This window comes from Choristoneura fumiferana, chromosome 13 (genome assembly GCF_025370935.1).
Source record: "Choristoneura fumiferana chromosome 13, NRCan_CFum_1, whole genome shotgun sequence".
Lineage (NCBI taxonomy): Eukaryota > Metazoa > Arthropoda > Insecta > Lepidoptera > Tortricidae > Choristoneura > Choristoneura fumiferana.
This window is the reverse complement of record NC_133484.1, coordinates 7,160,378-7,186,237: the sequence shown is the minus strand read 5'-3', so window position 1 is coordinate 7,186,237 and position 25,860 is coordinate 7,160,378. Positions and strand designations below refer to the sequence as shown.

The 25,860-nt window shown below is 34.0% G+C and overlaps 1 protein-coding gene across 4 annotated transcripts; it reads right to left on the bottom strand.

The window, feature by feature from the left end:
• Positions 1 to 1,476: 1,476 nt before the first annotated feature.
• Positions 1,477 to 23,404, bottom strand: LOC141433967 (uncharacterized). Of its 4 annotated transcripts, none has more exons than XR_012451986.1 (23): positions 23,318 to 23,404; positions 22,231 to 22,259; positions 21,450 to 21,486; positions 19,754 to 19,773; positions 19,485 to 19,520; positions 18,090 to 18,134; positions 15,718 to 15,771; positions 14,369 to 14,395; positions 13,991 to 14,044; positions 13,695 to 13,730; positions 13,166 to 13,201; positions 12,722 to 12,748; positions 12,343 to 12,396; positions 12,067 to 12,102; positions 11,538 to 11,573; positions 10,955 to 10,990; positions 10,369 to 10,395; positions 9,991 to 10,044; positions 9,717 to 9,752; positions 9,188 to 9,223; positions 8,605 to 8,640; positions 5,684 to 5,719; positions 3,763 to 3,779 (listed from the first exon to the last, which is right to left on the bottom strand). XR_012451986.1 is itself a non-coding variant. In XM_074096138.1 (19 exons), the coding sequence occupies exons 1-19, from the start codon at positions 23,385 to 23,387 to the stop codon at positions 1,679 to 1,681; spliced, it is 798 nt and encodes a 265-aa protein (XP_073952239.1). In that variant the 5' UTR covers positions 23,388 to 23,404; the 3' UTR covers positions 1,477 to 1,678. The 4 variants fall into 4 exon arrangements, 2 of the variants coding, with proteins under 2 accessions (XP_073952239.1, XP_073952240.1); XR_012451987.1 differs by lacking the exon at positions 3,763 to 3,779 and adding an exon at positions 5,298 to 5,313; XM_074096138.1 differs by lacking the exons at positions 9,188 to 9,223; positions 9,717 to 9,752; positions 9,991 to 10,044; positions 10,369 to 10,395; positions 10,955 to 10,990 and adding an exon at positions 1,477 to 1,710 and having other exon boundaries at positions 3,683 to 3,779.
• Positions 23,405 to 25,860: the final 2,456 nt, after the last annotated feature.

The window sequence follows — 25,860 nt, the reverse complement described above, 5'->3', positions numbered from 1 at the left end:
ACGGCCGCGTAAAGTTTAACCTCATAAACCGTAAAAACAACAACTTTTACAAACTCCAGTGTACGTGACAAACCCACCGTTTTATTACAAACAACTCGCAGTTTTAATGGAGAAAACACAATTTCACTATCAAATAAAATAACACTTATGAATAATGATAAAGGAAAATTTCGAAAACATCTCACAATTTTATATGGGAATTTTGTATTTCGTGTCTAAAAATAAAATTTCATATCTATCTTGTGAAAAAGTCCAGAAATTTCTGAGAACTTTTTCAACTTTTTGGAAACTTTCCGCAACTTGCACATCTGTACTTATGAATTATAAAATAAGGTTCTGTTAAAAAATGTTTTTTCAATACAAGCTCTTTTTGCTGACTGTACTTTTTGTTGACTGGTCTGGCGTTGTCATTCAACTTACACAATACATGTATACCAAAGTTCAAGTCAATCCGACCACTGGAAGTGAGTCAAAATGAACTTACGATTTGACCCAACAACAAACTGTTGTTACTGCAAACAAGGCAAGTTAAGTAATTAAAAGCTTATAATGATAATACGAAAACTCAAAATTGCTAATCCAAATTCAACTAAAAATAAAATATCTTCCAAAATAACAAGTAAAATGATAATTATTAATTATTATGCTAAAGGTCACAGCTCATTAGATCCACCCGACACCCGATCAGCACCGCCTCGCCGCGAGCGGTTAGTATTCTTTATAATTATGGATTTGTATGGGATGCGCTCATTACATGAACTTGAAATGTTCATTCCACTGGTCGTCCAAAAACAAGCCGTTCAAATGGCAACGCTTTAAAAGAGGAAATTCGACGCTGCATTGGAGAAATTCAGCCGCATCTATGCAAAATGGTCATAGAAAATTTTGACAAAAGAGTGCATATGTGCCAGCAAAGCCTAGGAGGACATTTGCCTGACGTATTATTCCACGAATAACCCTATTTTATGTATTTCAAGATTTTATATACAAATATATTATAACGAAAAAAAATATGTGTTTTTCATCAACTTCAAGCTAGAAGCGCATTGACAGCGGTGGCGGAGTGGTGCGGAGGCGGTACTGGTAATATCCGAGCTAACATGAAAGAGTCCGCATAGAATACCGCTCGGGAAATAAGCGTGGGCAACTCAGCTGGCCAACTGTACTGCCGTGCGTGTAGGCAAGTATTTAAAAGTAAATACGGCCTAGCCAGCTACATCAGAGTCTACAATAGGGCTGCGTTCCACCAGAGGAGCGCGCTGAGCGAGGATAGGTAAATGAAGCGTCTCTATTGGTCCATGCCAAACACATTCCTTGCAACGCATCCTCGCACCCTTTTTTTTTGAAGGAAACACGGCCTAGGCGTCGTCTATAGAATAGTTTTTTTTAGGGTCGCCGTTTTAATGACTTTGAACCTTATATGGGAATATTATATGGGAATGAAATAAAATAAACAAATCAACGATTCTACTAAATTATTGATTTGTCAGTTAAAACACTGTTACGTTCAAAATGTGGCGACTCGTCAAAACTAATCATTACTTTCTCAATATTTTTAAAATACCTAATGTAAGAAATCTGTGGATAGATAAAAAGACGGAAGTCTTAAACATTTGCTGATGGTGACACAAAACGCTGTGTTTCGGGTTTTGAATAGGTACTATCACCGAACTGCGTATTATCCTTCTCCAGCCACTACGTCGTCTTCATCTAAAAAAAAGAATGATCTTAATTTAAAATTAATTAATACAAATTAATTATTATCGGTCGTAAACTGTACGTTGATTATGGTTCTCAATGTTTTGCCAAAACTGTGTTCGTTCTTTTACAACAACAAAAGAAAAGTTCAGTAAAAATAAACATAATAATACTCGTATCTATATTATTCATATTATAAAGAGGAAAGCTTTGGATTTTTGGATGTTTGTTACGAATGAACTCAAATCTACTGGATCGATTTTAAAAATTCTTTCACTATTAGAATGTAAAATTATTCCAAAGTGCCATAGGCTATATTTATTAACAGAAAAAAATTATGGTTCCGTACTAAAACTACAATAATGTAACTCAAAGGGCAGAGCGGCGGCGCGCAGTGCGCGTGTTGCAGCAGCCGCTGAGTCGCGTTGCTCCGAAGACGAAGGGCTACGGATTAGCCCGAAACATGTCGAGCTAAACTCGATTTAAGACGTGAGTTATCCGGGTCATTATATTTAATATGTAACTCAAAGTGTAAAAAAAGTTGCCATAACATCTTTCATCGCATGCGTTGTAGAAACTATTGATTATATAACAGAAAAATGTTTTACGATATTAAAAAATACGTCAAGATCTACAAAAAACTTTGCGATACCATACGTCCAACTATTGTAGTTATGTCACTGTAACTACTTTTTTGCATTTTAAAAGTTGACAGATATGCAGACTAAAATCAGACCATGCTATCCATACCTTTGTATTAATCCTTATCCAAATAAATAATTTTATATTCAAGATGGTTTTAATACCTGCCCATTCAAAAGATATTACGAAATTAGAAATATCAATCCAACCAAAAAATGCATTTACTCTACGTTGACGCGCCCCGGCTTCGTGCGTGTTGGGTGTAGTTTTTGGGAAATTGAGCTGAAAAAATATGTGTGAAGTGCCCTTGATTAGAGACCTTTTTTGAGTTCTGTGCCCAAAGGGTAACAAAAACGGAACCCTATTACTAAGACTCCACAGTCCGTCTGTCTGTCTGTCACTAGGCAGTATCTCATGAATCGTGATAACTAGACAGTTGAAACTTTCACAGATGATGTATTTCTATTGCCGCTATAACAACAAATACTAAAAACAGAACAAAATAAATGTTTAAGGGGGGCTCCCATACAACAAACGTGTTTTTTTTGCTCGATATTAATAACGGCAACAGGTAGTTGCTTGAAATATTCACAGAATATTTATTTGTATAAATGTACTTTAAAAATAAAAAAATAAAATTAATATAAAAGGTGGGCTCCCATACAGCAAATGTGTTTTTTTTCGCCGTTTTATGCTAATTTCTAATGTTGTATAGGTACGGAACCCTTTGTAAGAGAGTCCGACTCGCACTTGGCCGTTTTTTTTTTACTTTGCCCGTGCGCAGCCGGGGCGGGTCGCTTGTAGAATATAAATTTTAACACGACCTGGGCCCGATTGCATAACAAAGTACAAGCTAATATTATTAGCGATTTTGTATTGAAATTCACTAATACTATTAGCTTGTACTTTATCATGCAATTGGGCCCTGGAGAGAAACTACCTTATACTGAAGATAGGAAAATTTATTAGTAAATAAAAATTATAACAACAAATTTAACCAACTACAAAAAACCATGAAAATAATTTTCTACCAGTTAAAAATCGGTGCCTCAGCACGAGCCAGTAGGAGTGGACCCGTAGTCGTCTACTTCACCTACATACATACTATTGTATTGGGCTTCTATCACTTCTGCTGGCTCGTGCTGAGGCACCAACTTAAAACTGGTATGGAATTATTTTCATGTTTTTCTTGTATTTAGTCAGTTCAATTTTATGTTATACATTTTTTTGCTTGTTAGTGTTAATAATTTACAGATACAATAGTTTAATGTCAACTGCTCGTCACCTTTTACAAAAAAATGCTTTTTCCGATACAGAGAGACGTTAATTATTGACGATTTACCTTCGGTTACAGTTGAAACCGGGGAGGTAGAAGAACCGGGACACGTGCACTCGCAGGCAGGACAATCTCCATCGTCCCCTTTTTCACCTTCAGCGCCCTGCAATCAAATAAATTTGTGTTAAAACTATCTTCCGATTAGGTAAATAGATACAATTTTTTATTGTTGACAATACTGAATTATAGTCTTATTCCCGGTACATAACTATCTTACATAACCAGCACTGGAAATATCTCCTATTTAAAACAGATTTTAATAATGTGTCGACGAGAGCGGAGAGGAGAGATGAGATGATGATGATGGATGAAATGAGATGAAATGAGAGTACTTCCGTCTCGCCGTCAGGATGCGTTCATGATGTAAGTACTTGAGTGAGAGCTTCAATAAGAACTTCTTTTGGAATGCAGGTATTTTATTTCACCATCCGATAATAATTAAATCACAGAACAAATCAGAGTATGTAAAGAGCTAATCGACAGACGAACCGACAGAATCATTTGATTAGCCAGGTGTTGTCGTCTCCACCGGCCAACAAGCCCGTCCACGTGCACCGTAACCGGTCGTTACGTCACACGGCGTTCGCCGCCATTTCGATGTTGTAATAGTCAATTGACAATCCTATAAGGCTTGATTATTGCAATCCACGACAAATGTAGTTGGTCACTTTTACCTCCAATTTAGATATCGGAAAATTACGTACGACGACATGCGAAGCGAGAAAGAGTGTTAGGTACAATTGCGACCACAAAACGTGCGAGCCGAGCGAACGAAGCGAGCGCGCTGCAGCAGCGACCGGCGAAGAAATAATACGGCCCTTACCAGTGCTGGTTATGTAAGGTGGCTATGTATAGGGGACAAGGGTGTATTATGTATCTATATCAAAAAGTGTAGTAGGTACCGTGGGTGACAGTTGGGAAAGAAAAAGCTAAGATTTTTTTTAGTAGGTAAAGTTAGAAGGATTATTTTTTATATTTAATTGACAGATGACTTCATACATTGTTCGATATTCAAAGCGTCAAAGCTATGTCTATATAAATTGTACCAAAAATTTTGATGGAAACCTGTAACATGGTAATTCAATCTTACTCCATCCACTGAAATGTTCTAGATCAATTTTGTATTAACTATTTTTTGCATTTGTATAAATACTATTATATTTTACTTTTACTTTGCCGATAAGGTAGTCACAAAGTGTAACGTATTAAAAACAACGATTTGTGCAGTGTATTGTCACATATTTTTCTTAGTAAATAAACTTTTTGAAAGCGCTGGCATAATAAAAAAAACACTTCTTAATGTTATTAAATTTGGAAAATAGTTACCTATACTTTTGAATTGAAATTTATTTATTAAAAATATTGGACGTTGCCTGACGCACACATACTTTGTTAGATAAAAGAAAGATAGTAAATTACTTACCGCGTTTTAACATATGAGAACTTTTGTTTAAACCTTTTTTTTTAATAACATCACGAAAGGTGCCCAATAAAATGAAATATTTTTAATCGGTAAGACAGGTTTATTCTATTTACAAAAAAATCTACTACTCGGTAATTGTAGGCACAGTCGTGGAAATGGTCATCGTTGCGCGAATTCCAGGCTTCCCCTTAGCACCCTTCTTACCCCGATTACCCTGAAATGTAAATGGATATTTATTCCCAAGTTGTTTTTAACGCGATCATCTTTTGGCGATCATAGTAATAATAAAGAAATAACGAGAACAAAATAAAATTAAAAATTTAAGGGGGCTCCTATTACAAGAAAATTGATTATTTGGTACGGTGGTACGAAACAGTTTGTGTCTAACTCCGACTCGGACTTAACCAATTTTATAAAAACAAATACCTAATGTGAAAAAGTGTACCTATGCGTATTTTATTGAAATGATGTTATCATTGAGATAAGACCCGTGTCCAGCGGTAGGATGTATCAACCAGAAAAAAAAATTATATGTTTTTTTAAAGGTGTAGTGTATATTCTATTACAATTATACGAATACATACATCGGAACCATTTTTTCCTGGCGGTCCTTGCATGCCCTGTAAAAAAATAAGCATTTAAGTTTTATTTGAAATTTTAAGCGAAAAGTCAAATTGTGATATAAAATCACCTTAATATAATTGGTATTATTAAACATTTCCCTTAGTTTTCAGTCATTTTGGCAAGAACATTTAAATTTCAATTAGATAATATATAATATACTTGTTTAAAATTTAAGTATAAACCAAATTTTTTATCAATATTAAATATTTAGCCTAGTTAACGTAAGAGAAGAGGCAAATTTAGCAATAGAATCTCTTTCTTACTCAAATATCTAAGATGCTATTTCCATTACACTGAAAAAAAAAGATTTGCTAACTGTTACAAAAAAAATGTTGCTTGAGTGACTACAAAACTGAGGTCTACTAGTAGCTAAAAGTTAGGTGATGTCTTACAAAATCAGTTTTGCAATATTAGCATAATCTTGGTTCGTAATTAGTCAATTTTGGCTAAACGTCAAGTAGCCAAACTATCCTTTCTCCAAGCTATCTTTTTACTTGTTACTTAGGCGAAATAAAGATTTCTTATTCTTATTCCAGTAGCATGATACTGCGGTACTCAATCGATCTCTTCTAACTTGCTAGCATCAAACTTCTTCAAATTTATTTCTTTATCACAACATGTGTTTAACAATGTATGATGACCATGCAGCTGGATAATATAATTTTTATAATTTCATGGGGGATAGGGGAGACCTATATTTAACAGCGGACGTGTTAAGGCTGTAATGAAGATGATGATTTAAATACCTAGGTATATTAAATTCAGTCATTACTAAACTATAATAAAGTTTAATTAAGCCTAAAATTGGTTCTTGTTTACTAATACAATTTTTATATATTGGCAAAAAGGAACGGAATACTAGCAGTTTCATGAAAAGAAATTTAGTTACAAAAAATGACTTTAGTTTTAAAAAGAGAGTGAGTTAAAAATGGTCATAAAATGCGGTTTACCTGTGGACCTTCTTTGCCTGCTTCACCTCTTTGCCCCTGTAATAGTTATTTGTGCAACAAGAGAGCAAAGTCGTTTTTTGATGCGAGTGTTGATTTTGAATCCCGAGTAAGCGAAGGATTCCACAATTGAATCACGGGCGATAGCGAGTGATTCTAGGTTAGAATCATGAGATCAGCGAGCGATTCAAACACACGAGATGCAAAAAACTTTGGTCTCGTGTGACACATACAACTTTTCACCTGAGCAGCGAGAACATTTAAATTAAAGGTTAAAATAAAAACACATAAGTATATTTAGAAGACAAAAAATATCAAAAACTTTAAAATATAATCCGATTGTTAAGAAATAAATATAATACCTACTTACTTAATCATATTAAAAACTTTTTCTCGAAAATGATTCTACATTCGCCATTACATCTTTAAAAAGTCACTTAAGACTTAAGAACGATCAACGATCAAAAGTCTCCGGTAAGTATAAGGTTTTGAATATGGAACGAAAAAGTATCCAGTATAAAAATAAACAAATATTATTTTATTAGGATTTCTATTGTTTGAAACATGAATTTAGATTAAATTCATTTAATTTGACAAATTGACTAATTATACTAAGACAGTATACGGAACTAATTAATTAAAAAAAAAACAGAGCAGCGGCTTTCGCACAACGAGGTTGCATACTTTATTATAAGAATGGGAAAATTGTAAAATTTCGGAAATATTTCGCTGTCATATAATTCACTATGTTTTTTTAATTTAACCTCGTGTTTTTGTTCTTCAATTTGTCCTTATTATAATTACTTCATTATTGACATATTTTTAATGCTAAAGGTCAACACAGTATTTTTTATTAGGTTGATATAATGCTTCTTGCTTAATTAAAAAGTAAAAAAAAACGAAGAAAAAAGTAAAATTGAGCGGGATATTCGTTCATTTATGCTCGTTTTGTTTGCTAATTTATTTTGTAGTTTTTTTTAGTTTATATTTTTGAGAAAAGCACCGTACAAGCTTCGAGCAAAAAGTGCTGTACTAAATCCTTCTAATAATGCTCTATATGAGTACCTACTACTACTACTACGTTTTGTAATTTTGCGGTTATATGTGTATTCGAACGTTTGTTTGTTTCTTTTTAGGCCTACAGAATTTGAAAATCGAACTTAGTATCGATTTGATCCTATCTCTCGCTTTTTTCATATTGAAGTGAAAGTGACAGATCAAAGTCAAGTTCAAATATTTGGCATTCAGTGAGTGGACCCAGCACTGTCCTCAGCATTTAAAAAAAAATAATTAAAAAGCTACTTTGTCTCACGGAGTGAGCAAAATATTTTGCTCACTGATTCTTCATAGCAAAACCTGCTTGTTTGAGCTGCTGAGGTGAAAACAATATTTGACTAATACAAACTCTTTAACTTTTTTTTCTCATAGACAGCAATATTAAACACCTTTTACTATGCTTGAGACAAAAGGCAGCCTTAAAATTTCAACATAAACAAACATCAATTTAATAATTTAAATAATATAAAAAAATTAACGGCAATATTGTTTAAAAACACATAAGTGTCGGCGTCGGGATGAATGTTCGGAGGGACGATCGGACGTTGTTAGTGTTGTGTGTCGGTGTGATAGGGTGACTAATAAAATGACCAAGTGCGGGTAGTTCGTGATACGAGTGCCGGTACTATTAGTAATCAAGTGCGGGTAGTTCGAAGAACTCGCGCTGCTAGGCAGACTTGACACCCCACATTTCAGTCTACTCGTGACCACGGCAACTGTGACGTTGCCGAAACGTCGAGGTAAATATTACTTGTGTACTTACTTGCGTGATAAGTCCCGTTTATGGTATTTTGACTATTTTCTTATAGTTAACCTCCTCCTCTAGTTTCTGTTCCCATTAGTCTAATGTAAAATTCAAGGTCATTCTTGATTATTACCTTTATTCCTGGAAGTCCTTGGTCGCCTTTTACTCCCTGAAATAAAGTTGTTACAGTAACAATAAAGGTGGAAGCGCACTACTAAAATGCGACGCCACGCCACGCCATCCAACGCGTGTCAATATGTCGCACTCCCAGATCAACAGTGGATCAACTCAAAATTATCTATCATTTTAATTTAGACTTAATTTAATTTCTAGAACGTCTAAATGAAAATGGTGCATTATTTTGAGTTGAACCACTGTGCGATGTGTTTGTGCTATGACACCACTAGCGAAACGTGTTATAGGATTACATGGTGTGTTGTATATGTGCACAGTTCGCATCGGGTTTCGACACGCCACGTAGCGTCGTGTTTTAGTTAGTATGTTTTCACCTTAAATATTCATATCTATGTAATAACAATTTTAAGAAACAATCAATACTTGAATTTTAATATTAAAGTACACATAAACAAACAATAAAATAACAATAATAAAGGAGTTATTAGTTATAAACACAGCTAAAGCGTATAAATAAGTTCTCAATATGTTTTTCGGTAAATGCATCTATAAACATTGTTTTTACTTGAAAAAAAAATTACCTCTTCACCTTTTTCACCACGGTCACCCTTTTTACCCTGAAAACAAAATAGAAAAGTTATAAAATTGCCGCATACGAATCAACGGGTATGTATTATAAAATAAAAGTTCTTTGTTCCGATTAAGTTAAAACGTGAATAAAAAAAACATTGAACATGTTAATAAGAGAACCTAAGGAAAAGAAGTAAGTTTTGATACTTTGTCAAAAGCTATTAGATTCAAAGATTTAAGAAGAATATGAACGATCCCATCAAAAACATTTTAATGTAAAATGTTGCCAACACGAGACCATTATGGCTCGCACTGTCATAAAGATATTAGATCTCATGTAGAGCCAAGTTTCTAACTGTACACGCCCTAACTCTATAAACCCTAACTTCACAAACTACACCTTAGTCAAAATACATGACTTGGCTGTTATGCTAACCTAACCGGCCAAAATAATTATTGTAGTTATAACTTTTAATACATTGCATATAAATATCAAAAAATTTGAAACAAACAATATTTCAAAAAAACGGTCTACGTCACCTGAATTCCTTGTTGGCCAATTTCACCTTTGTCGCCCTATAAATTAATAAAAAAATTACATTAAATCTCAATCACAACGCTCTCTTTTAAAACACACGAGTAGCTTTAATGTCACTACGTTCCAAAATTTTAGTAAGTTATATTAGATTGAATTTCAAAAATAAGCGTAATATTTTAAAAATTTACTTGAAATTTTGAACAATGAAAGCATCGTGAGACTAACTCATAGTGAAAGTCGTAGTGTGTTTACTTGAAATAATATATTTTGAAAAACCTATTCGCCCGCTATTCCCTTCGAACCATCCGTGCCGTTTAACCCAGGCACACCCTGGAAAAATTAAAATGTGATAAATAAAAAATTAAACAAAATAAAACAAAAACTATTAGTCTCCATCCAAGAAGTAACCAAAAAGGGATTTTTTAGTAAACTAATACGTACCACAAAGGCAGACCTTTTAGTGAGTTCGATACCAACATTGAATGTCAACGTTGCTAAGGATTTTTTATGACCTTAATAATTAACTTTAATATTGATAATTTACTTTTTAAAATAAGTTATTTATTACATTGTAATTATTTTATTATTCGGAACATAATCTATCTGAAACTATTTGTAATGAGCTTTATTCTAAACTAAATAAGAAATCTTTACCTTTTCGCCTTTTTGGCTACGTTCACCCTGTAAAAAAACAAAGGTTATTTATTTGATTAATGGATCGACTACAAAAGCAGTGTTAAAAATACGCTGACCCACCACCATTAACTTCAAGTAAAAATAAAAAACTACGAGTAGTTAACTTAAGTTTCAAAACTAATTAAAGCAACCATTATTTATCGGCTGTCACTCAAAGAACATTCACCTGCTTCACCTCTTTGACCCTGTAAACAATATGTCACTAATACAAACCCTTTATTTTTTTTTTTCTCATATACTGCAATATTAAACAACTTTTACTATGCTTGAGACAAAAGGCAGACTTAAAATTTCGACATAAACAAACATCAATTTAATCATTTAAATAATATAAAAAAAATTAAGGGCAATATTTTTTAAAAACAAATGATATAAAAAAATACAACTGTGTTCTGACTCATTAATTAATGTATTAGTTTAGTAATCGTTAAAATAACTGCTTGTTGATTTATCTTACTTATCTATTTTCTTATAGTTAACCTCCTCCTCTGGTTTCTGCTCCCATTAGTCTAATGTAAAATTCAAGGTCATTCTTGATTATTACCTTTATTCCTGGAAGTCCTTGGTCGCCTTTTACTCCCTGAAATAAAGTTGTTACAGTAACAATAAAGGTGGAAGCGCACTACTAAAAAGCTACGCCACGCCACGCCATCCAACGCGTGTCAATACGTCGCACTCCCAGATCAACAGTGGATCAACTCAAAATTATCTATCATTTTAATTTAGACTTAATTTAATTTCTAGAACGTCTAAATGAAAATGGTGCATTATTTTGAGTTGAAACACTGTGCGATGTGTTTGTGCTATGACACAACTAGCGAAATGTGTTATAGCATTACATGGTGTGTTGTATATGTGCACTGTTCGCATCGGGTTTCGACACGCCACGTAGCATCGTGTTTTAGTTAGTATGTTTTCACCTTAAATATTCATACCTATATAATAACAATTTTGAGAAACAATCATTACGTGAATTTTAATATTAAAGTACACAAAAACAAACAATAAAATAACAATAATAAAGGAGTTATTAGTTATAAACACAGCTAAAGCGTATAAATAAGTTCTCAATATGTTTTTGGTTAATGCCTCTATAAACATTGTTTTTACTTGAAAAAAAAAATTACCTCGTCACCTTTTTCACCACGGTCACCCCTTTTACCCTGAAAACAAAATAGAAAAGTTATAAAATTGTCGCATACGAATCAACGGGTATGTATTATAAAATAAAAGTTCTTTGTTCCGATTAAGTTAAAACGTGAATAAAAAAAACATTGAACATGTTAATAAGAGAACCTAAGGAAAAGAAGTAAGTTTTGATACTTTGTCAAAAGCTATTAGATTCAAAGATTTAAGAAGAATATGAACGATCCCATCAAAAACATTTTAATGTAAAATGTTGCCAACACGAGACCATTATGGCTCGCACTGTCATAAAGTTATTAGATCTCATGTAGAGCCAAGTTTCTAACTATACACGCCCTAACTCTATAAACCCTAACTTCACAAACTACACCTTAGTCAAAATACATGACTTGGCTGTTATGCTAACCTAACCAGCCAAAATAATTATTGTAGTTAGAACTTTTAATACATTGCATATAAATATCAAAAAATTTGAAACAAACAATATTTCAAAAAAATGGTCTACGTCACCTGAATTCCTTGTTGGCCAATTTCACCTTTGTCGCCCTATAAATTAATAAAAAAAATTACATTAAATCTCAATCAAAACGCTCTCTTTTAAAACACTAGAGTAGCTTTAATGTCACTACGTCCCAAAATTTTAGTAAGTTATCTTAGGTTAAATTTAAAAAATTAGCATAATATTTTAAAAATTTACTTGAAATTTTGAACAATGAAAGCACCGTGAGACTAACTCATAGTGAAAGTCGTAGTGTGTTTACTTGAAATTATATATTTTGAAAAAACCTTTTCGCCCGCTAATCCCTTCGAACCATCCGTGCCGTTTAATCCAGGCACACCCTGGAAAAATTAAAATGTGTTAAATAAAACATAAAACAAAATAAAACAAAAACTATTAGTCTCCATCCAAGAAGTAACCAAAAAGGGATTTTTTAGTACAACTAATACGTACCACAAAGGCAGACCTTTTAGTGAGTTCGATACCAAAATTGAATGTCAACGTTGCTAAGGATTTTTTATGACCTTAATAATTTACTTTAATATTGATAATTTATTTTTTAAAATAAGCTATTTATTACATTATAATTATTTTATTATTCGGAACAAAATCTGCCTGAAACTATTTGTAATGAGCTTTATTCTAAACTAAATAAGAAATCGTTACCTTTTCGCCTTTTTGGCCACGTTCACCCTGTAAAAAAACAAAAGTTATTTATTTGATTAATGGATCGACTACAAAAGCAGTGTTAAAAATACGCTGACCCACCACCATAAACTTCAAGTAATATACTGCAATAGTAATATATAGTATGTTTTCACCTTAAATATTCGGATCTATGAAATAACAATTTTAAGAAACAATCATTACTTGAATTTTAATATTAAAGTACACGAAAATAGAAAAATAAATTAACAATAATAAAGAAGTTATTAGTTATGTTCCCAATCCGCACTGGGCCCGCGTGGGAACTATGGCCCAAGCCCTCTCATTCTCAGAGGAGGCTGGGATTATAGTTATGTACACAGCTAAAGCGTATAAATAAGTTCTCAATATGTTTTTCGGTTAATGCATCTATAAACATTGTTTTTACTTGAAAATAAAAATTACCTCGTCACCTTTTTCACCACGGTCACCCCTTTTACCCTGAAAACAAAATAGAAAAGTTATAAAATTGCCGCATACGAATCAACGGGTATGTATTATAAAATAAAAGTTCTTTGTTCCGATTAAGTTAAAACGTGAATAAAAAAAACATTGAACATGTTAATAAGAGAACCTAAGGAAAAGAAGTAAGTTTTGATACTTTGTCAAAAGCTATTAGATTCAAAGATTTAAGAAGAATATGAACGATCCCATCAAAAACATTTTAATGTAAAATGTTGCCAACACGAGACCATTATGGCTCGCACTGTCATAAAGTTATTAGATCTCATGTAGAGCCAAGTTTCTAACTGTACACGCCCTAACTCTATAAACCCTAACTTTACAAACTACACCTTAGTCAAAATACATGACTTGGCTGTTATGCTTACCTAACCAGCCAAAATAATTATTGTATTTAGAACTTTCAATACATTGCATATAAATATCAAACAATTTGAAACAAAAAATATTTCAAAAAAACGGTCTACGTCACCTGAATTCCTTGTTGGCCAATTTCACCTTTGTCGCCCTATAAATTAATAAAAAAATTACATTAGACCTCCATCAAAACGCTCTCATTTGAAACACAAGAGTAGCCTTAATGTCACTACGTATCAAAATTTTAGTAAGTTATATTAGGTTAGCAAACCAATCCTAGTAAAGCTAAATTTAAAAAGATAGCATAATATTTTTAAATTTACTTGAAATTTTGAACATGAAAGCACCGTGAGACTAACTCATAGTGAAAGTCGTAGTGTGTTTACTTGAAATTATATATTTTGAAAAAACCTTTTCGCCCGCTAATCCCTTCGAACCATCCGAGCCGTTTAATCCAGGCACACCCTGGAAAAATAAAAATGTGTTAAATAAAACATGAAACAAAATAAAACAAAAACTATTAGTCTCCATCCAAGAAGTAACCAAAAAGGGATTTTTTAGTACAACTAATACGTACCACAAAGGCAGACGTTTTAGTGAGTTCGAAACCAAAATTGAATGTCAACGTTTCTAAGGATTTTTTATGACCCTAATAATTTGCTTTAATATTGACAATTTATTTTTTAAAATACGTTATTTATTATATTGAAATTTATTTTACTATTTGTAACAAAGTCTATTTAAATCTATAAAATGAGCTTTATTCTAAACTAAATAAGAAATCTTTACCTTGTCGCCTTTTTGGCCTCGTTCGCCCTGTAAAAAAACAATAGTTATTTATTTGATTAATGGATCGACTACAAAGCAGTGTTAAAATACGCTGACCCACCATAAACTTTAAGTAAAAATAAAAAAACTACGAGTAGTTAACTTAAGTTTCAAAACCAATTAAAGCAACGAACATTTATCGACTGTCACTCAAGGAACACTCATTTAAAATGTCGGTATACTCGTATTTAACAATACAATACCATTTTTTATATTCTTTATTGAACACCCAACAAACACAAAAAGTACGGTCAGCTGTAGAGAATAAGTACCCCCCAATGATGTTTATACCGTCGTTACAATTTTACTGCAGCTGCCTGTAGAATGAGTCTACAAAAAAAGATAAAAACAGCGTCCCATTCTTGAAAAAAAAATCTTTACCATATCACGTTGGACGGGTTTGCCTTTATCACCCTTGTGAAGTGAAATAAAAACTATAAATTAGACGTAAGAAAAAAAAATGCATCAAAAAAAGACTTTTTGGTATTTCAATGTAATTTTTTTTGTTGTTTTATTTTTTCAGAAACAAAAAAAAAGATTAGTTAAATAATAAAAACTGCAACATTAGAGAAAAGGATTTTATCCTTCTTTTATGAAACGGTACAAAAATAATACCCATGCAATGTAGTTACTTGTTCAAGGAAAACGTAATGTTTTCGGTACTTATTGACCGCAAGCAGGAAGTGAGCATAAGGAAAAGAATTTAATCCCGTTTGGTGTGCTAAAGAATGTTTGTCCATATCAGGAGCTGGCATATTTTAACTTAACTCGTCTTATTTGTAAATCAAATAAAATATGATACTTATGAAAATTATATGTACCTAACTAATTAAAAAAATACCTATTTTCCAGTTAATCTACGCTCTCTCGTATCGTTCTGAATAAAAAAACCTAATAAGGCTGGCGGAAAGGCCAGGTTGAAAACCAGCGTCGACGCGTCGCGGCTCTCCGTGTGGACTCGGCTTATGCTGAGCCGGTCCCTTTTGCCACAAGCAATAAATATATTATGTTATTTTAGTGTTTTTTTTCGTGGCAATATTTTTTTTCTTTCTTTCTTTAATAAAGCAAACTTGTCAAATATTACTAATCACATAGATCTTGTCGGGGTTAATTTTCCAATAGAAGATCAAATTAGAGATAACCTATCTCTATAATCCAAAATTTGTTTATATTTTGAAACTAAAACACTACAATAAAGGTCAAAATATTTTCTTTGGTCACAAAAAATTTAGCCTAAGATTTTCGTTTTACGGCTGCCTCGGTTTTTTTCAAACAACTTCTAATTGTTCTGAAGGTTCTTTACCACTGACCTTTGTGCCATTTATTCCATCCAAACCACTTCTGCCGTCAAGTCCAATCTGACCCTGTAAGTACATAATAGTATTATAAAAAGACAGCAGCTATCGTTAAGATATTAATAGTATAAAAGATATACTTAAAACATGAAAATATAAATAAAAAACAAACTAAAGGGCATTCATGGAAAAAAGTTAGATTTTTGAAAAGCCGATCGTTACAAAAAAATAAGACTACAATACAATACAACTCATTTACAAGGACATTTAAACAATTTATTACATAAAAATAAAACGATGAAAAAAATTACTGCGTCACCTTTTTCACCCTTTACACCGGTGTCACCTTTAGTGGGGTGGAGCGAATTTTTTTTTTGGATTTTGAATGCTAAAAAGTTGCGACTTGTTCAAAGGTTTATGATAAAAAAAATATTCAAACCTACTTTGAGCCCTCTACTGTCATTCAAAGATTAAAAAAACTGTTATGTTAAATTCCATACAATATCGTGTTTTTACCTAAAATTATGTTGTCATATTATTCAAAATATACCTCAGTTTAAGTAAAACGCCTTTGTAACGCACTAAATGTACCAAAATTATAAATTAAATAGACTGCCAAAACTACCAATACCAACAATTTTCATTCAAGTATGTTTAAGTTACTTGTAACACGACACTGTATGCATGGATACAATTTTTGATTGAAGCTGATGTCCCGTCACTTTACAGCATAAAAAATATTTATTTATTTTTATGTGAAATTACGAAGTTTTCATACAAGAATCAAAATCTTCGAGGTAAGGTAGAGGGCTAAAACATGTCGAAATAAAAAATATTTATGTATACTAGTCCATATGCAAGATTTTAGAGGTATTAGAGACTGATTAAACAACCATAGACGCTCCACCCTAACCTTTAGTACCCTATGAAATATTAAAATGATGTAAGTAATAATTATTTGATGGTATTATGCTGATTTGGTATAATTGATTGATGGTTTGGTATAATGAGCAGAGCATAATTAATATGAATTTTGAGCAAAACTGTGCTTTCTAAATATTCCTTTTTTAGGGTTCCGGAGCCAAAATGCCAAAAACGGAACCCTTATAGTTTCGTCATGTCTGTCTGTCTGTCCGTCCGCGGCTTTGCTCAGGGACTACCAATGCTAGAAATCTGTAATTTTGCACGGATATATATGTAAACTATGCCGACAAAATGGTATAATATAATATTTTTTAATAGTTTTTAGGGTACCTCCCATAGACGTAAAGCGGGAGTGTTTTTTTTTCTCATCCAACCCTATAGTGTGGGGTATCGTTCTATAGGTCTTGTAAAACCATTAGGGGTTTGCTAAGACGATTTTTCGATTCAATGATTTTTTTGCGAAATATTCAACTTTAAAGTGCAAATTTTTAAATTAAATCGAGCGTCCCCCACCCTCTAAAATCTAAACCGGTGGGTGGAAAAATTTGAAAATAAAATACGAAATCCTTAGAAAAATATTACTTAATTTTTTCGTAATGGCTACGGAACCCTACCCCCCTTTTGGCGTGTCCGACACGCTGTTGACCGGTTTTTTCTCTCATTTCTATTCGAAACAGAAATTTTAATTGTAGAAAAATATTCAAAAGGTGATAATATAGATAGATGGCAGTAGGGAAGGAGCAAGAAGTCCAGGGAAAAATTGGCAACTTAAAATTAAATTTAAATGTACAATAATAAAGAAAACCATAAACCCAAAAAAAACCTAAGATTAGGAACGAACGAAATTTACCATTTCACCTCGTTCGCCATTTAAATATCTAGAGTATAAGTTTTAGTATGAGTCGGACGTTTGAGTTTTTTTTTAACCTTACTAGCGGCCCGGTACGTGCTTCGCTACGTATACAAAAAATGTGATAAATGAAGAACCGCTCTACCGATTTTGTGCAAACTTCATATAGGTTTATATATCTGTGTTGGTTTGGATAGGTGAGCCCGTTTTTGAGTTATAAAATTACAACGAAAAGTGGCATTGATTTTTATATATATTGATTGTATCTCTTTCAAATTAAACAAGAAAAATGTTCCACTACATCAAAATCATTTACAAAATATTCATTGAAACTACCACTGCGCCATCAAAACCATGACTTTCATCGCTTCCTTTTGGTCATCTAAAATGAAAATCTTTAATTATTTTTATATTTGATACTCTGATTTTTATAATTAAAAAAATACAGAAAAACAATTGAGTCTGGCTTTGATGCGTCTCGTTGGCAGGTCACGTCTTATTTTCCTAGGAACGTTTTATTTTTAATTTAAGTGATTTTTTAAATTCGTGTTTAGGTGTACTGAGAATATATATTTTTTAATTGTAAAAATGTTTAAGTATTTTTTTTAATTACCTGTGAACCTTTTAAGCCTTCTTCGCCAGCTGGTCCTCTTGGTCCCTGATGAAAAATAGGGCAATTAAGAACTTTGCGTTTATCAAAAAAAAAATGATTTGAATTTTAATGTGCAACCGTTAATGAAGAAAACAAAACATGCAAAAATTATATGCGGAGAAAGGAATAACTGCCTTTTATCGCCTTTTTCGCCGGTGACACCTCTTAAGCGACCGGATGGCCAAGTCCGAGGCAGATAGTTGTATGAATAATACGGATGTTTTGTTCTCGGGTGTTTAATATGTATTTAAGTATGTATTTCACTATATTATAAGTACGTTTATCCGTTGCCTACTCGTAGTATCTATAGTACAGTCACCAGCACCAGTATCTGACACAAAAAGCGTGCATAAATATCTGATACGACTCTATTTCTATGGCCCGAAGGCCGTGTCAGATATTTTTGCACGTTCCACTGTAGCAGATATTAATGCTGGTGACTGTATAAGCTTTGCTTAGTTTGGGACTAGGTCAATTTTATTGGTGTTTAGTGTACCATGATATTTATTTATTATTCATTATTATTTATTTAAACCCCATCGAAGGCAAAGAAAAAGTTACAATAATTACTTGGACGGTTTTATATTCCTGCAGTTTGCAGATCCTTATTTAATTTATATTATATTTAATTATTTTTTCTACCGTTGAATTAGGCATTATTCTCTGAAAGTTGCTGTTATTAAAAACATCAATAATAAAAATATTCATTGGGGACACAGAATTCCGTAAAAACGTGTATGTACTAAGTTTGTTTGCTTCGGAACTTTTTGATTGTAAGTACTTGCATTGTCATCAAATCTGCGTAATAATTATATATTCCTAATTTTATGTCAATTCAATAACTAGAATTTGATCAAAATTACTTCCTAGATTTAAAATAAACAAATAAATATACGAGGTAAAGTTAAAAATAAAAGTTTGTACAGGGAAAACTTCCTCCGAACTGGTCCGTTTTATTAGGATCAATGCAACAGATAAATCTAAAAATACGCGGTATAATTCGTCTGTTCAATCGATCTGATGAAAGTCGTGACGATTGATCGTAAAGAGCCATAGACTGTCGATTCATCATTACGATATTCATGATTGCATGGGATTTTGTTGCGATCTCCGACATCGTCTTCGATGAAGTAAATCGTTAACGATCTTGACATATACTATCCATTCGTCGTTTTGATCGGTCTGAAGCGACAGATCGCACAGACGAATCGTACCGTGCCGTGCCGGGGCCCTTAAGGATATACCGTTCAACTTATATAATCTTGCCCTGTATTCATCTGCTGAGTATTCAAAATGTTCTGGGGAAGGCTGTTCTAAAGTCTATAGGGATTAATATTAAGAGAGGTAAAAACTTACAATATCACCTTTTGCGCCTTTTTCACTTGTCGCAATCTGAAAAAAAAATATATTACAACTGCTAAAATACGACACATTACGCTTCCAAATGTGTTGTCCATTCATGTTCTATGGAAAAAAAACACCATCAATGGTACTATCTGATGGTACCACGGTAAAGAAGGGATCGCACAATCGGTTTACCGATTTCAAAAGAAATCTAAGGATGTATTTTTAGTACAATTTATTTTAGGTAGATATTGGAATAATTAAAAATTATATTAGCTTACCGGTTTCACTTTACATTGTTCTGAAAAACAAATTTAAAATAATTAATTACAGCACTACGTAAAACAATTATTTAATAATTTATCATTAGCAGGAAGATGTCCACTGTTGAACAAAGGCCTCCTCCTAAGGCATCGTCCTAATAGAACGCGAATGCGCGATCATCGTAGGTTCGCGAATTTTACTCGTACGAACGCGTATTCGAGTTCAATGTGTTTGATCACGCGTTCGTAGGAGTAAAATTCGCGCGAACCTACGATGATCGCGCATTCGCGTTCTATTAGTACGATGCCTTACAACACCATAATAAACGACAATGCGTCTCTCGTGATATCTCCAGTCCACCCAGTGGGAGGCCTGCGAACGCTTCGTTTTCCGGTTTGTTATTATTATCTTAATTTTATTATTCATCATCCCAGCCTATATACGTCCCACTTCTGGGCACCGGCCTCCTCTCAGAATGGGAGGGCTTGGGCGGTAGTTCCCACGCGGGCCCATTGCGGATTGGGAACTTCACACGCACCATTGAATTGCTTCGCAAGTTTGTGCAGGTTTCCTCACGATGTTTTTTTGTGGTAAATTTCAAATGTAATTCCGCACATGAATTTCGAAAAACTCAGAGGTGCGAGCCGGGGTTTGAACCCACGACCCTCTGTTTGAGAGGCGATAGGTCAAACTACTAGGCCACCACGGCTCCTACACGGTACGATGCCTTACAACACCATAATAAACGACAATGCGTCTCTTGCGTACGCCGCTTGCCCGCAACTCTCGTGATATCTCCACCAGTGGGACGCCTGCTAACGCTTCGTTTTCCGGTTTGTTATTATTATCGTAATTTTATTATTCATCATCCCAGCCTATATACGTCCCACTTCTGGGCACCGGCCTCCTCTCAGAATGGGAGGGCTTGGGCGGTAGTTCCCACGCGGGCCCATTGCGTATTGGGATCTTCACATACACCATTGATTGCTTCGCAGGCTTGTGCAGGTTTCCTCGCGATGTTTCCCCTCACCGTAAAGTTCGTAGTGAATTTCAAATTTAATTTCACACGTGAATTACGAAAAACTCAGAGGTGCGAGCCGGGATTTGAAATCACGATCCTCGGCTTGTGAGGCTAAACCACTACCAGGGCTTCATGACGGCTAATGTCATTATTAGCTTTTTCATCACACTTGCTCGTAAACAGTGTCGTAACATGCAGGCTACCTTGGTTGCAACCCCCCAAATAAAACCCTCGACCTTAATGTGCTTGTCATGAAACCCGTGGTCGGTAATGCGCGTACACTGATGAATGAGTCATTGCGCGTACACATTTTCTTGTCATGAAGCCCAAGGTCGGTAAATGAGTCAGTGCCCGTACTGATGGCGCCACTACATGGACCACCACATGCACACGCACTTTGCGGCGCATGCCGACTGCCGAGGGAGGGGGAGGTAGAGAGCGGCGCTGCCAAGAGCACAGCCTAAGGTATCGCCAATATTTGGAAGAATTATATTTTTTCTTTTACAAATATAAAATTTTACTTGCAAATGTGATGAAAAACATTGTATGTCGCACGGGCGGTACTAGAATTACGAACATCGACACATTAAAGCCCTCAGTCTTCGACTTCGGGCTTCTAATAGACTCTCGTTCGTAATTCCTTATTTACCGCCCTTAAGACACAATGTACTATTGAAAATTGGAAAACTTACTTAAATTTACTGAACACTGCCCATTTTCGACGGGACCCTGCAACAATAGTTATTTGTGTCACAAGGGAGCAAAATGGTGTATTTACGGCGAGGGCGTTAATTGAATCCAGAATGTAGCGAAGGATTCTACAATAGAATCCTGAGCGTAGCGAGGGATTCTAAAGTAGAATCCTGAGCGTAATGAGGGATTAAAGTGTTAACGCCCAAGATGAAAATAATTTTGCTCCCGAGTGGCTCATACAACTTTTCAAACCGAGCATTAAGAAACTTGAAAAAAATAATTGTAAATATTATTATAGAACAACCAGCATAGAAAATGGTGTGGCTTTACAATTATCAACTTCAAAAAATGGCATTTGCAATAAAACACTTAGAAAAGCCTTGAACAGAAAAGTTGCACTTTGCTCCCTCTCGTCAGGGAGGAAAAGTTACTTTTCTGAAGGAGAGGTGTGAAAAGCATTTTATGAAATAAGAAATTATCACAAATGGTCAAATGTCCTACTCAACTCATTGTTACCCAAAAAAACTATATTTGATAGAAAGCCAAAGTATTGATTGTCAAAATTGTATTCACCATCTCTTTCTACCGCCATCTTTCTTTTCTTTCTTCATTTTTCTGTTTGACAGGAAGGTATAGTGTTTCCGAAAAAAAAAAAATAGTAATAATAAAAAGTAAAAGTAATAATAGTATGTTAGTAAGTTTGGGACTTGCTTTATAGGGGAAAAAAAACTTATTTACTTGGAGAAAAATAAAGAAAACTTTAATAGAGACGTCTCTTACCTCATTCTTTTTTTTTAGTCTTGATTCACCTGAAACAATATATTTGTCATATAATAATAATGCTCTATCATCATCATCATCAGCCGGAAGACGTCCGCTGCTGAACAAAGGGTTCCCCCTTAGAACGCCACAATGAACGACAACTCGCCACTTGCATCCACCGGTTTCCCGGAACTCTCACGATGTCGTCTCTCCATCTGGTGGGAGGCCTGCCAACGCTTCGTCTTCCGGTTCGTGGTCGCCACTCGAGGACTTTTGTACCCCAACGGTTATCTGTTCTTCGAGCGATGTGGCCCGCCCATTGCCACTTCAACTTGCATATTTTTCCAGCTATATCGGTGACTTTAGTTCTTCGGCGAATTTCCGTATTCCGGATTCTATATAATGATCTATATGTAACTGAAAACTCAGGGTTTTAGCTTTAGCCAACACATATTACAGGAGGTTGAAAATAGATTAAATCGCTTTGAGAAAAGTGTGGTACCTTTGTTTTGCTCAGAGGTGCATGCCCGAATTTGACCTCACGATCCTTTGCTTGAGTCTCAAGCGGGATACGGGAACTCATCTTAAGATTAACCAAACTTTTTTTTTTCATTTTTTCAAACATTTCAAAGAGTTGTTTTGTTGCATCTACATCTACGGTAGTGAAATCCACGGAAGTGACTGTGTGCACAAAAATGAGATATACCCGAATAAAAAAATCGTGAGTTTATGTTCGAAAAATTACTCCGTTCAACTTATTCGAATAATGCCCAACTTTGGGTGGTAGCAATATGGACGAACTTTGCATACGTTCCTTTTATCTGCAACCAGTTCGAGTACTGCCTTTTCGCAACGTAACGTTTGGCAACCTGTTTCATTTCGCAACTTTTCTTTTCGCAAACTCTAAAACTGTAAATATTTCAGGATTTATTTCAGGGCCATCGTGTAGAACCCTTTAGGTTAGGTTAGGTTAGTTTTATAAAAATCCTGAAATATTTACAGTTTCAGAAATATTAAACAGTTGGGAAATGAAAAGTTGCGAAATGAAACAGGTTGCCAAACGTTATTCGCCGAAACATTAGTAAACCGCAACCAGTTAACTTACCGCTATCTCCACTTATACAATCAGATAAACACATAATAACAATAACACAACTAATTAATTTGAATGACATAGTTGTAAAGTGCCTCATTGGCCTCATTGCAAATATCATACTGAATTGAAACCGTAAGTTATTATGGGATAGTAATTTGCCTGTTGTATTTCCTCATAAGTCATAAGCTATATATAGGATTAGGAAAAAATTGTTTGCTATGGGGATTTTAATATTACATACCTAATTTAGGTGTATATTTATTACATTAACAAATTTTTCCTTGAACTTTTTTAGACTAAAAAAAGACTTTCATTGGACTTGGCTCGATTTCATACAGGTACGAATTATATTATAGCCTTAGCAAGCTGTAAAGTTTTAGTAGGTACTTAATAATAATTGTTGTTGTTGTAGTAGTTGTTTTAAAATATTTTATATTCATAAAAACTTTTAGACGACCAGATGGCCTAGTGGTTAGAGAACCTGACTACGAAGCTTGAGGTCCCGGGTTCGATTCCCGTGTCGGGGCAGATATTTGTATGAAAAATACGAATGTTTGTTCTCGGGTCTTGGGTGTTTAATATGTATTTAAGTATGTATCTATCTATATAATTATATTTATCCGTTGCTTAGTACCCATAACACAAGCTTTGCTAAGCTTACTTTGGGACTAGGTCAATTGGTGTGAATTGTCCCGTGATATTTATTTATTGATTATTTATAAAAATAAATTTCAGGACTGTCCATTGAACTTGGCAGCCATTTATATCTCACTTCTTTTGTCCTTTAAGACAACAATCAAGGCATATATCATAATACTGAACTTGGCTCTCATTTCACATTTATGTTTTGATGGGTTAACAATATTATCTCCAGTCCCATCCCGTCTCGTTAGTATGCGTTATGAACTATGAATGACGTTATTACTGTTATTAGCTTTCAAAAACATTACGCCATCTATCTCATGGGAATGAAACAAATGCAAGCAACCTTAAACTTTGACTGCAAGCAATTTCAGGACTTTCAAGAAGAGAGCGACATCTTTTGAACAAACGCCAAAGTAACGCATCGCTAAGCCCGGCTACTGTTTAGTACTGTACAAATTGCTTGCTCTAGCTTTATAATGGTGTAGGTAGATGGCGTTTAAACTGATTTGCAATATACATATTTACACAATATGTTTTATAACAGAAAAAGCGCAGTTTCGGTTGAAAAACAAGTTTAGTTTTAAAAAGAGTACCTAGTAATTAATATTATTGAAATACGAGTTGTAGTAAGATACGAAGAAAAGAAATGGTATTTTATTTATCAAAGCCATCATAAACATTATGTACACTACAAAAGATCACTAATCAAACTGACCACCTGTTTATCCTACTTCCTACTAATATTATAAATGTGAAAGTTTGTGTAGATGTTTGAAGGTTTGATGTTTAGATGAGATAGTTTAGTTTAGATGTTACCCCATCGCGTTTACCACTGAACTGATTTAGATGGAATTCGTTAGGTATACAGATAGTTTGAGTCCCGGAGATGGACATAGGGTAGTTTTTATCTCGAAAAATTGCGTAGTTCCCGCGGCATAGCGATCAACGAATTCTGTGCAGACGGAGTCGCGGGTAGCGGCTAGTAAGTTCATAAAGCACAGATACTAACAAACAAATTACAAAGTCCTTATTATTTTTTGTTTCTTGTATGTGGGGACATTTTTTTAATCTACTTTGTATAAATTTTAGCTTGTTTTTTTAGAATCTTTTTGTATTTTTTATTTCAATTCCAATTTTTTGTTACTTTTACGGTCATCCCGTAAAACCTATACCGAAAATACAAACTGAAATATAGATGCACAGAAAAACCAGCGGTGTCCAGCGGTGGTGTCGCGGTATAGCACATGGTACGGAATGCCGAGGACCTGGGTTCGATTCCCAGCGCTGGTCTTATTTTTCTGGTTTTTCTGTGCATCTATATTTCAGTTTGTATTTTCGATATAAATTTTAGCTGTCTATCTTTAACGGTTCTTGAGATACAACCCCGTGACAGGCAAACAGACGAACAGTGCAGCGACGGTAATAAGGTTCTATTTGTCAACCTTCTAGTACGAAAGCCTAAAAATAGCTTTTTGCGTTTTTGGTAAAATGTTCGCCATTAATCCCCCATAATGGAATGCCATTACTGTTTTCATGGTAAAAATCGTTTACATAAACAGAAAAAATCATTTCTATCGTCACGCCCTTAATGCGTCTTGACGTTTAAGCCCAAGCGCACATTGTACGACTTGACCCGCTTAATAATGATAATGTTAATATCGTGATTTCCCTACTACATAAAATAAAATATATAGAATAAATAAATTAAAGTAAATTTCTAGTACTTAATGCCTACTTAGAATATGTAAGTCTATAAAATTATGATTAAAATAAAATGTTCTAAGTACATTGGTTTAGCAACACCGCAATAATCTCTGAAATTGGACATAATTATGTTTGACACTTTTTAATAAATTAATTCATTTTTTTTGAAATGAAGCAATGAAAGTTATTTATTATTGCACAGA